The sequence below is a fragment of the Cotesia glomerata genome, linkage group LG5 (genome assembly GCF_020080835.1).
Source record: "Cotesia glomerata isolate CgM1 linkage group LG5, MPM_Cglom_v2.3, whole genome shotgun sequence".
Taxonomy (NCBI): Eukaryota; Metazoa; Arthropoda; class Insecta; order Hymenoptera; family Braconidae; genus Cotesia; species Cotesia glomerata.
The window spans coordinates 22,433,155-22,445,656 of record NC_058162.1 but is presented as its reverse complement, the minus strand read 5'-3'; the positions used below and the strand labels follow the sequence as shown (position 1 = coordinate 22,445,656).

Genomic DNA, 12,502 nt, shown 5'->3' with positions numbered 1-12,502 from the left:
GAAAATTAAGTTAGCCGACATCTAAAAAATTTTATGATTTTTTTTATTAAAGAATTATTACAAAAAATTTTTTTTCAATTGTTAAAAACTTCAAAAACTACAAGTGCAATTTTTTAAAAATATTAAAAAATCAAAAATGTCAGCTAACTTTATTATTTATTAAAAGTGTGTGTATTTGATAAATAGTGAGAAGAATAATTTTTTTAGTACCTTAAACTGGCAAGTGAACTGTGTGGGGCAATACATATAATACTGGTGATATACATATATATAAGGTCTCGGTCTTGTGATAGTTGGTTCGCATTCATGGGAGAATAACCGAGTGGAACGGGGTATATATACGAGCAACAGTTGACCGGTCTCGAGAGGCGTGCGTGCTCGTGCTCGTTTATTCCTAACAATGGATGAACGCAAAGCTATCTTCTGACACTCGTACTCGGAGAAAGGGTTTGCGGTGGACTGGACGTGTGTAGTGGTGCTTTTGCTGATGCTGGAGGTATATAGTACTCGTGTAAGATAAGATAAAACAGTAGTTTAAATAACTTTAAGAGGAGATAATAGTTTTGAGTTTAAAAAAAAAATAATAAGAAGAAGAAGAGTAATGAGAGAGATTATTGTTCTGCTGATGGGAATGTTTGCGACAACAGTGTGATCAGTGATGCCTATTCTTGGATATATATAACAGTGTCATGGAACTAGCAAGTGGGCACTTGTGATGAATCATCTAATTTAAGTGATTATAAGTTTTTACAGCCACGTGTCTGAATTTAAATATAATTGACTAAAGTGATGGTGATGAAGATAATGTGTTGTATTTATTTTAGTAATTGATTTAGACTTGAAGATGATGGCTTCTTCGGGTCCAAATTATTCTGGTCCTGTGGGTCCTGTTGGTCCTGCGGGAGCGCGGTGTATTAATCTAGAATTTCCACCACCGCCGCCGTATCCACCGCCTAATCAGCTCCACCATCATCAGCATCAGCATCAGCATCAGCATAAGCAGCTGCATAATCACCAGCAACAAATGCAATTACAGCAACAACAGCAGGTTCAACACCAATCTCAGCAGATTATCCAGGATTATTCGTACGCCTGCTATGAAGCTGGCCCCAGCCACAGAATCTCCCTCCTTTATCCCCATCAGTGTCCCCTGGAAGAACCGTCGAATCATCAATGGGCTTATCACCTGCAGCGGCAGCCACCTGTTCGGGATCCCTCTAAAAGACACACCTATGTCACACGATATGGAACTGAAGAAAATATCTATGAAGAAATTTCAGAGATCAGGTAGGTAAAAAAAAAAGATAAAAGAACAAGAAGATTGACTACTATTTTACTAGTTTTGACTTTAAAGGCCCCGTAAAAATTACGACGGTATTTTATGGGGGGGCCCGCTGGCCTATTACATTAAAATTTACTTTTAAAACTCCGGAAAACATTGCCGACAATGACCCGTTATTTTATGATTTTCACGCTTTCAAGTGATGAAAAAAAGACCAAATATTTTATACTTTTAAATTCCGACGACTTATTGGGTGGCACTTTTTTTTATTTTGTTATATTATTGTTGGATTTTGTGAATCAGAGTAATATTGAGTCACTTTATTCGTTGAAATCTTAAAAAATTAAAGTATGTTGCAGATAAGTAGAATTAATAACATTAAAGTTAGCAGTCACTAGAGAATTTTTTAACAAAAAAATTTGTTCCAAAAAATTATTTTTAAAAAATTGCATTTTTAATTTTTTAAAATTTTTACATGCTAATTTTTTGAAAATTTTTTTTTTGCCATAATTTATTTAAAAAAAAAATTCTAAAAATTATTAAATATCTGCTAAATTTATTATCATGGAGAATTATCTTTTGGGGTATTTGATTTTTAAGGCTCTTAAAATTTTTTTGCCAACAAAATAGTCTTTAAAATAGAAAGCTAATACTAGTCCGTTAACTTTTTCTACTGGCTTCATAATTATATCCTTCGTTTTGAATGAACTAAATTGATTTAAAATTTTATTTTAGGAGTAGAACAGAGAGCCCATTTAAAGTCAAGAACATTAAAATCCTTTGTTTTATTTTATTGTTTGGTATTTTCGTTAGAAACAACAGTCTCCATTCAAAGAATAAAGTCAATAATAATATTTAATTTTAAATTTAATATTTGTTTATTTTATTCAGCTATTTTACATTATTAAACTCATAAAAATTTTCTTGTTTGATTAAAAAAATATTTTATTTTCAATTTTAATTAAATTATTTTTATTTTTAGTAAGCAATGTCGATACGGACTCAGTGATTCGCATCGTTCGCTGGTCGCTGAGGAAGTTCGTAGAGTTCAGTCACGTCACCGTCGAGTCCTCGGCGAGCTGAATCTCAGTGTAGAGGCGATGCTAATGCCCAGCACGGCTGAGGATAATGAGAACGAGGATGATAATAATGTTGCCAACGAAAATGAGGAGGTCGAGAAAGGGCGTTATGGAAACAGTAATATCGACAATGCCAAGAGAATCGCTTCCTCGAGTTTTTTGTCATCCCAGGGTCCGCGTCACGAGGATTCAATACCCTCGGCGCATCATTTTGTTGGCTGTGACCTGGACAGCGGGTTCAGTGGGAGCTCCAGTGCTAGCTATAGGTATATTTTCACCGAGAAAATAGTCTAAATAATTGTAAATAATATCTTCACTATTAATATTGTAATTTGTCAGGAAAATAATTTTAAATTCGCAATTGGAAAATTTTTTGGTAATTATTTACAAGTCAACCCATTTTGGGCCATAACTACACAGAAAGAACAAGATGATACTGGATATTATCCCAGATTATACTCAGTGATATCTGAGGTGAAAAAAAAATTCAGATAGTAGCTAAAAAAAATCCAGATTATACTGCGTGATATCTGGATTATACTCATTGTAATCTGAATTATACTAGCTACTATCTGAAAATTTTTTCACTCAGTATAATCTGGGATAATATCCAGTATCATCTTGTTTTTTCCGTGTAGGTGAAAAATTAATATTTTTTAATTTTTTTTTATTCTGCTTGTTTTTACGGCGCATTTATGATAAAAAATGTCGTTAAAGGAAAAAATAAAGATTTCGACAGCTTTTTTGCCTTCAAAAGTTGGAAAAAATTTTGGCTCATGTTTTTGGATAAAATTTCTATTTTATCTTTTTTTGATGTTTTTTATATATTTTTTTTTGAAAAATTCATTTAAAAAAAAAAAGTTAAATATCACAATTTTATAAAAAATTTATAAATTTTTTTTTTAATTTGTTAAAATTGTAATAATCGACTTTTCTTTTTTGTTTTGTTCATTTTTTTATGTATTTTTGAAAAATAAATATGTCAATAAAATAGAAATTTCGTTCAAAAAAATGAAAACTAAAATGGTTGATCCCACTTGTAAATATTTACCTTATTTAAAAACTATAAATAAAGTATAAAAAATGGGAAGAAATAAAAAATTTTCACTTACTTCCAGCCGGCTTTAGGAGAATATTTTCTTCCAGTAAATAATTTTCCATTTTCTTTTCTCAGTCGTATAAACTTCAGGGTAAAATTTTCCGTCCCTTAAACAATAAATCAAAACAATTAGGCCAAATAAACTCTTTATATTTTTTGAATAGAAAAAAATTGATTAGCAAAATAGAACAGAATAAAATGACAAATTGACATCTAAATTTCGCGTGATAAATGTGTGTCATATCACGATGATATCTAAAAAATTTATTGAAACAATCGTCTTCACAATTGCCAGCTGTATTATTTACTCTTAAAATTTAATGAACAATTAAAAAAAAGTTGAGTATCAAAATTTTCTAAAAAATTGATAAATTTTTTTGAAAATTTGTTAAAATTGTAATAATCAACTTTTTTTTTTTTTTTAATTGTTCATTTTTTATTATCAATAAAATCAAATAGAAATTTCGTTCAAAAAATGAAAATTAAAATGTTTGGCCCCACTTGTAAATAATTACCAATTTTTATGCATTACTTGACCACGTACGAGTAATTATTCAACACAAAATAATTTAAAAAAAATTCTAGAATTTTTATTCAACATCCATTATATAATAATTGGTTAAGTGACAAGTTTCTATTGTACATATGTGAAATTACAATATAATGATTGGTATAACGTGAAAAAAAGCTGATTGAATTGACAAAAAAAAAGATTTAAAATGAACATGCATGCAAGAAACTCTTATAACCAAAGTGTCGTAGAAGATTAATTTATACTCGGGCATTCTCCTTCTATATTCACTTTCTACTACTGTCACTCTCGATAGTATATAGTATAGAGTATCTAGAATAATATATAAAAACATAAACATATACTTATGTAGATGTTTATGAACGTGTATACAAATAATGTCAAACTTCCGCATTATGCATAGCTGAGACTATTTATTTACTTTCATATACAATAACATTTTAAACCGACAGTGATAATATGTTGATTTAAACAGTAATAAATTTTTCAGATCGGGTCTCGGTTCATTGAGAAGAGAATGGGAAAAATCATCTATTGCCTCGACGTCCTGCACCAAACTTATCGGCAGTAGTCACCAGAACCGCAAGACAAAAGCGTCGATGATTTGGAGGAAAGGCTGGAAAGGATGGAAAAAACTCCAGGTCTTTCAGAATAAACTTACCGGTAAGTCTTAGAATTACAATCTATACACAGAAAAAAAGGTTCACTTGAGCCAAGAAAATATTTTTCTTCTTAATTAATTTCTTGAGCGAAAAAAAAAATTTTTTTTTGACACAAGAAATTTCACTTATTCCAACAAAATTAATTCTCTTGCTGTAAGAAATACGTATCTTGATCCAAGAAAATTTATTTAAGTCAAGAAAATCTTGTTGTTTTGAGAAAATTCAGCCTCTTGCTCCAAAAAAATTTAGTTCTTGATAGAAGTAAATTTTCTTGTCTTGAGAAAATTTCTCTCTTGCTCCAAAAAATTAAATATAAAGATAGAAGTAAATTTTCATTAATATTTTTATTGATTAGCATATCAAATGGGAAGATCAAATAATATTGAATCATTTCTTTTCATTCAATATGTATAATTGCACACTAAAATAACATAAAATGGGTATCAAATATTCAAGAGAAAAATTTTTACTTCGGCCAACACAACTTCGGTCTTCCTTCAGGCACCCGAAAATTTTCTTGAGCCAAGAATTTTGTTCTTCAGTTAAGAAATTTTTCTTTCTGTGTATGTTAAGTAATATAAAGTATTACATTATTAATCATTAAGGATGTTTACGAAAAAGTTTTTTAACACTAATGATCTAATGATATTGATGTTTAATTAAAAAGTAAATTGAATATTTTAAGGAGTAATGTAAATCATCCGGCTGGGTGTAATATGTTTACATACACTTGGGTCTGTATGTGTGTAATATGATGATAATGATAATAATAATAAGAGAATCGTGAGAGCTTGAGGAGATTGTGTGTGACGTAAGCAGTATGCGCACGAATGCGCTCACACTAGGTCTCAACTCTCAAGACAACTAAAAGTTCTGCCCTCACAGTACAGTTAATTATTGGTACTTGGTAAGGGTCAGCAAAGGGTCACCCGTCGAACATGGAGAAGCTGAGAAGCAGATGCAAGCCACGTGCACGCTTCCCCTCGTATATTTTACACAACACACATTAATATACATCACCACATATTGCATTCATAATAAACATTCGTGTATTATATTGTATCCACACATGTTACTCTTTCGCTGTGTTAACGGTAACGCACAGAACACCGCTTGGCTTAAAGTCTCATGTTTTAATTAATCACTAAAAAATAACAAATCTTTGCTAATTAATGCTACCTGAAACTCCAGGTTTTAATTAAGGTAGTTGTCATGGTTAAGGCATACCGTCAGAAAATTCTAAATTTTTGTATAATTATTAAGGGCATGATGATACAATTACTCTAAAAATTTGAAGTCGATTGACTACCTATAACCCGAGATGAATTCAATTAAAAATTGAATACTTAACATTGATTGCATACGCTCTCTGCAGTTCTGTACCAGTTTCTTAGTTATAAAAAAAAAAACTAATTGTCAGAAACTTTCAAAAAACTGACAGTCTTTTAATGTATTTGTTGTGAGTTTAAAAAAAAATAAAAAAAATTTTTGACCGTCTAATTATTTATAAATAACGGATTAAAGTTCAACAATTTATGAAAAAGTATATATCTACGGAGTCGGACAGAAACAATTGTATGGGTTGCGTCTCCACGGGTACAGTCTTGCATAGAAATTATGGATTACTTAGCTACAAGCTCATATACTTTTGCGGCGCGTATAATCTCTAATTTTTTGACAATATTGTACCATGACAACTACCTTAATGTTTATAAAAACTCTTGATACTTCCCATGCTGTATTACAATAGTATAAGACCTAATTTATCTTCTTCACCAAAATTTTCTCAGATAATATCAAAATTAAAAATGAAAAACAATTCCATGTATTATTGAAGCCGACTTTGTCTCGCGAAGTTCAACACTTCGTCCAAAGCTTGGAGAAGTTTGTCAACAATTAGCAAGTTAGCATTAATTCCCATCAATCCAATCCTGAATATTTTTCCAGAAGTCGGTCTGAGTCCTCTAGCGATTTCAATGTTCCATCTGTCGATTTAGAAATAATTTAACTTTAGAATTACAATTCTTTATGCAACGCGTATAAATAATCTCAAATTTTTTGACAATATTTTACCATGACAACTACCTTAAAGTAGTTTAAAAATTTATATTTTTATAAATTTGAAGTTTTTATTTCAAGTCTGGGTAAGAATAAGAAACTGATAAGAATCTTTTTTTAAATTAAATTTATCACAAAAAAAGTCTTGTCATTTTTTTTATTCAATATTTACTCAGGAATTTAAAACTTTTACAAATTATAATTTATTAGACATATTTTTTTTTCTAATTTATTATAAATTCTTATGATTATAAAATTAAATACTGCTTAGTGTAACACACTATTAGTGTTTAAAACTTTCTCACCAAAGACCAGTGATTTACGGTATACTCTAGAATTACTAGAAAGTAAATTTAAAATCTATTAAATACCAATTTATTATTATAATTTCCATTTATTAATTTTAAATAACAGGAAGAATAATAATTAATCAATTTTATTGGCTATTTTTTCAACGGATTCAAGAATTCTTATCATAATAATGCGATGTTCTTCGTCGCGCCTTTTAGTGTAAACAATGAATTCATTTAATTTTCTTATCAGCTCACTGCTGTGATTTTCATTGACATTTAACATCGTCGAGGTGGAAGTTGGGGGGTATGTTTGCACTAAGGTTTTGCGGAGTCTTTTGAGCCTGCTAGAATCCCTGTTGAGAGACTGGCTTGTCCTCTTGACATGATTCACTGTCGTCCGGATAATATGCAGCTGCTGGTGTTGCGGCTGCTGCTGCTGCTGCTGTTGTGGAACCCGAGAACGATTTTCCGTGGTAGTTCGCCTGAGCTTCGTTACGTCTCTGACATTGACTAACGGAGTCATTTGAATTTTTGTTTTAACTCCATATGTATTGGCACGGAGGTTTAATGGCGCTTGAGCCAGTGGTACTTGACTTGTGTCAAGTGCCGGAGAGTCTTTTATACATTTCCGAGATGAAATTGTTACGTCCGGTAAGTCTCCATTCATTCTTTTAGATCTAAAAATACAATTATTGCTTTCTTACAAGTTGAACTGGATATAACTAACTTATTTTTATTTTTTAGGTAAGGTGAAGTACCCAATAGTTGAACAGTTTTCAAAGTAAAACGTATTTGACTCTACTTTTTAATTATAAAGATGTAATTATTAGTTCAAATTAGTGATTTTCATGAAAATATAAACAATTTTAAGTTGATTGAAGCGCAAAATAACAAAGATAATTGAATATTTATATTTTGACAACGTTTTTAAGATAGACTATGAAAGGAGTAGTAGTTGAACAATAAATTCTGACAAGTCGCAGTAGTTGAACACTCCGGGAGCAGTAGTTGAACTAATAAAATATAGGACAACAAGTACAGCAAAAATTTTGAACGTTTTATTGAAATATCAAAAGAATTATAACATATTATTGATTAATATTAAAAATAATACTATGAATATTTAATATGTTCATTTAAAAATGAGAAATATTTGTATTTAATTTTTCAATTACATTTTTTATGAATGACAAAGCAAATTTTCAATTATAAATCAAAAAAATTCAATTCAAAACGTTCAATAATTTTTAACTACACTTAATTTCTAGCTATAAAACTTGTTTAATTTGCAGTAATTAATACAAATAACAATGCTGATCACTAGTCTATAAACTATTATAAATTAGAGGGCTGTTAAGATTAGTGATTTTCATGAAAATATAAACAATTTTGAAGTGCAAAATAACCTAGATAATTAAATATTAATATTTTGACAATGTTTTTAAGATAGACTATCAAAGGAGTAGTAGTTAAATAATTAATTCTAACAAGCCAAAGTAGTTGAATACTCCGGGAGCAGTAGTTGAACTAATAAAATATAGGACAACAAGTACAGCAAAAATTTTGAACGTTTTATTGAAATATCAAAAGAATTATAACTTATTATTGATTAATATTAAAAATAATACTATGAATATTTAATATGTTCATTTAAAAATGAAAAATATTTGTATTTAATTTTTCAATTACGTTTTTTATGAATGACAAAGCAAATTTTCAATTATAAATAAAAAAAAACTCAATTCAAAACGTTCAATAATATTTTACACTAATTTTTAGCTATAAAACTTATTTAATTTGCCGTAATTAATACAAATCACAATTCTGATTACTAGTCTATAAACCTATTAGAGATTACAGTGCTGTTAAAATTATACGGCCCCAGCATGTTCAAGTTCTGGGTATAGTTAGACGCTAAAATTTAATATAAAAATTATAATTTACGTCTTTGCAAAAAATATGTATTATTTAGAAAAGACTATTTCATTGGGTGGTACAATTTTTTTTACTTAAAATGATGATATACCGTTTTTTTTTACTGATTGTTCGGTTTTCGGTTTAGTACCAGTTTCATGAAAAAAATTGCATCTATCAGCTATTCTCGACATGTCAACTTTTAAGTTAACAAAAATATAATTGTTTTGATTTACAATTGAAAAAACTTACAGAAATCAATTACTGTATCATTGAGTAATTATAACATGCGCATATTACTTATAATAAATATACGGATTTTGTATTATAATTCGAAGTCTGTTCAAGTACTGGGTACTTTACCTCTTTTAAAAAAATAATTAATGCTATAATACAACCTTGTTGAACTTTTAGAAGAGCAAGGAGCTATTTCTTCTTCAGGCTGCTCATCGGAATTCACAGAGACATACAGAAATTGATGAGGATCAATTTGATTGTCGTAAAGAATTTGCTGATTCTGATTAGATTGAGTAATTTTATTACAACTCGAAACTATTTCATCAATAGCGCTGTAGAATGGCCAAGATACGTCGTCCGCATTGTTCTTGTCCCCATGGACTGGATTCTTCAGTTCCTTTCAGACATAAACTACTTTAAATGAAATATGTAGGGATTATGTGACCGATTAATTTATTGTTATGTGGGATTGACCAATTAGTGTGTTATGTTATTTAATTAGGCTAGATGACTTTTAATAATTCAGCTCGTTGCACACACATACACTCGTAGTTGTCTTCAAAGAAATTATTCGCTCACTTTGTACTGCTGGAGTAAGTTTGACCATTTCTTCTTCAGTACTCGATAGTGCACGTCAGCCATTATCGTCGGAAATTCGACTTTCATTTGTCGTAAAATATGTCTGGAATTTATTAAAAGTAATCACTCTTTTTTTTTGTGGAATATTGATTTTAGGTAATTATTTTCAAGTGGGGTCAACCCTATTTTGGGCCATCAAGAGAAAAATTTTTGAACCAAAAAAATAATTTCAAAAAATTTTCATGTCTTTAAATTAAGAGACAAAAAAGTTTGAATCAAGTAAAATTTATTTGAATAATAAAGAAAAATTTCTTAGTTTGAAGATTTTTCAACTCAAATCAAGAAGATGAAACCCTGGTTAAGAATACTGATTGAAAAGAATTGGGTAATTATTTACAAGTGGGGTCAACCCTATTTTTGGCCATATCTAGGTGAAAAATTAACATTTTTTTAATTTTTTTGTATTCTGCTTGTTTTTATGGCACATTTATGATAAAAAAATGTCGTCAAAGAAAAAAATAAAGATTTTGATAGCTTTTTTGCCTTCAAAAGTTGGAAAAAATTTTGGCTTTCATGTTTTTGGATAAATTTTCTATTTTATCTTTTTTTGATGTTTTTGATATATTTTTTTTTTGAAAAGTACATAAAAAACGAACAATTAAGAAAAAAGTTGAATAGCACAATTTTCTAAAAAATTTATAAATTTTATTGAAAACTTGTTAAAATTGTGATAAATAACTTTTTTTTTTTAATTGTTCATTTTTTCATGTATTTTTGAAAAAAAATAATATATCAATGAAATCAAATAGAAGTTTCGTTCAAAAAAATGAAAATTAAAATGATGGAACCCACTTGTAAATATTTACCATTTACTCAACTCAGCGAATACACTCTTGAATAACACAAAAAAGTAGATAAAACTTCATAACATTTTTACTCTGTTTTTTCGGTGCTATTTATTTCATAGTAGTTTTCGTCATAATTGAATAAAAATTTTTTTTAATTATTGTTAAGAAAGTTTTTAATTAATTTAAGTTTTTATTATTTTAAAATTGATTTAAAGTCTCAAAAAATATTAGATTATAATATTATTAATTTAAATATTTTATTATAATTTTAAAAAATTTTGGTAATTATTTACAAGTGGGGTCAACCCCATTTGTGGCCATAACTCGGTGAAAAATTAACATTTTCAAATTTTTTTTTGATTCTGCTTGTTTTTTATGGCGCATTTGTAATGAAAAATGTCATGAAAGAAAAAAAAAAAGATTTTGATAGCTTTTTTGCCCTTAAAAATTGAAAAAAATTTTGGCTCTCATGTTTTTGGATAAAATTTCTATTTTATCTTTTTTTGATATATATTTTTTTTGAAAAGTACATAAAAAAACGAACAATTTAAAGAAAAAATTGAATATCACAATTTTATAAAAAATTTATGAATTTTTTTGAAAATTTGTCAAAATTGTGATAATCAACTTTTTTTTTTTAATTGTTCATTTTTTTATTTATTAAAAAAAAAAAATATATCAATGAAATCAAAAAGAAATTTCGTTCCAACTTGTAAATATTTACCTTATTTAAAAAATATAAATTAAGGAGAAAAAAATGGGAAGAAATAAAAAATTTTTACTTACTCCCAGCCGGCTTGGGCCGAATATTTTCTTCCTGTAAATAATTTTCCATTTTCTTTTCTCAGTCGTATAAACTTCAGGGTCAAATTTTCCGTCCCTTAAACAATAAATCAAACCAATTAGGCCAAATAAACTCTTAATACCTTTTAAATATAAAAAAATCAATTAGAAAAATAGAACAGAATAAAATAACAAACTGACATCTAAATTTTGCGTGATAAATGTGTGTCATATCACGATGATATCTAAAAGAATTATCGAAACAATCTTCACAATAGTTATATTATTTACTCTTAAAATTTAAATGCGTACTAAAAACTAGACCTCGTTTAAGTTCTCAAAGACGACAATAATAGCAAGATCAGACAAAGCTAGAGTAGGGATAAGTGACTTAGGTAATTGCGAAATTGTCTCGTAAACTGCATAGCAGTGGGGATAGTATTCTTGGGTACGCAAACTCATTGCTTTTATCTCATCTCTCAATGCAAGACTTTGAAGCAAGAGCCGTTAAATCACCAAGCTCTATCATCATCATCGCTTCAATAATTTATCTTCACCCCAATTTAAGGTTCCCAAACTAAACAGCCTGCAATTGACTCATGTAAGTTGATATTTATTTTCCCTATCAGCAGTTGTCTTATCACTGGAAACATAAATAAAAAAAAAAATAAAAACTAACATAATAATAATGTTTCAGAGTTCCTTTGTTGATAAGAAGAAACCTGTGATCATCCTACAGAAGAGCGCCACGAACTGGCGCCGTCTTTCGGTTGGCTCCAACACAAGACGAGTTTTTATTACCACTACTTTATCTTCCTCACGTCTATTAAATCCACCAGCTAATATCATCTCTCTCATTCATGCTATTGGATTATATCTATTCTAGTTTATTCTATTCTATTTCTTCCCTCTCTGTCTCTAAAAAAGATCTCGATCGCTCTAGCAGGAATGCCGGATTATTTTGTCCTCGTTTAAATTCACTCCGTATAGTACATTGAGTATAAAACATATAACATAGAGCAATTCCTCTTGCTCTCCAGTCCCTTCTTCAACATTTCCCTTTCCCGACTACCCTACCAAGCAGTATACGTAGAATCACCACATGATTCCCCTCTACTCCAAACGTTTGGTTTCCG

General features: G+C 29.1%; 2 protein-coding genes across 3 annotated transcripts in view; one reads left to right on the top strand and one right to left on the bottom strand.

Annotated features, from left to right (window-relative positions):
* The window catches only part of LOC123266263 (rho guanine nucleotide exchange factor 10-like protein), a 35,228-nt gene that overhangs the window by 517 nt on the left and 22,209 nt on the right, over window positions 1–12,502 (top strand). Inside the window, exons 2-5 of one of the 2 annotated variants that reach the window (XM_044730408.1) lie at window positions 294–702; window positions 825–1,287; window positions 2,265–2,627; window positions 4,483–4,655. In XM_044730408.1, the coding sequence (XP_044586343.1) occupies window positions 690–702; window positions 825–1,287; window positions 2,265–2,627; window positions 4,483–4,655 (1,012 nt within the window). In that variant the 5' untranslated portion in view covers window positions 294–689. Of the gene's footprint in view, window positions 1–167; window positions 703–824; window positions 1,288–2,264; window positions 2,628–4,482; window positions 4,656–12,502 lie in introns of those variants that run through there. The other variant, XM_044730407.1, reaches the window with a different exon arrangement.
* LOC123266266 lies at window positions 6,912–11,961 on the bottom strand. The gene is made up of 5 exons (XM_044730413.1): window positions 11,568–11,961; window positions 11,370–11,463; window positions 9,736–9,838; window positions 9,318–9,553; window positions 6,912–7,682 (listed from the first exon to the last, which is right to left on the bottom strand). Exons 1-5 carry the CDS (start codon window positions 11,596–11,598, stop codon window positions 7,139–7,141), a joined length of 1,008 nt encoding a protein of 335 aa, XP_044586348.1. The 5' UTR covers window positions 11,599–11,961; the 3' UTR covers window positions 6,912–7,138.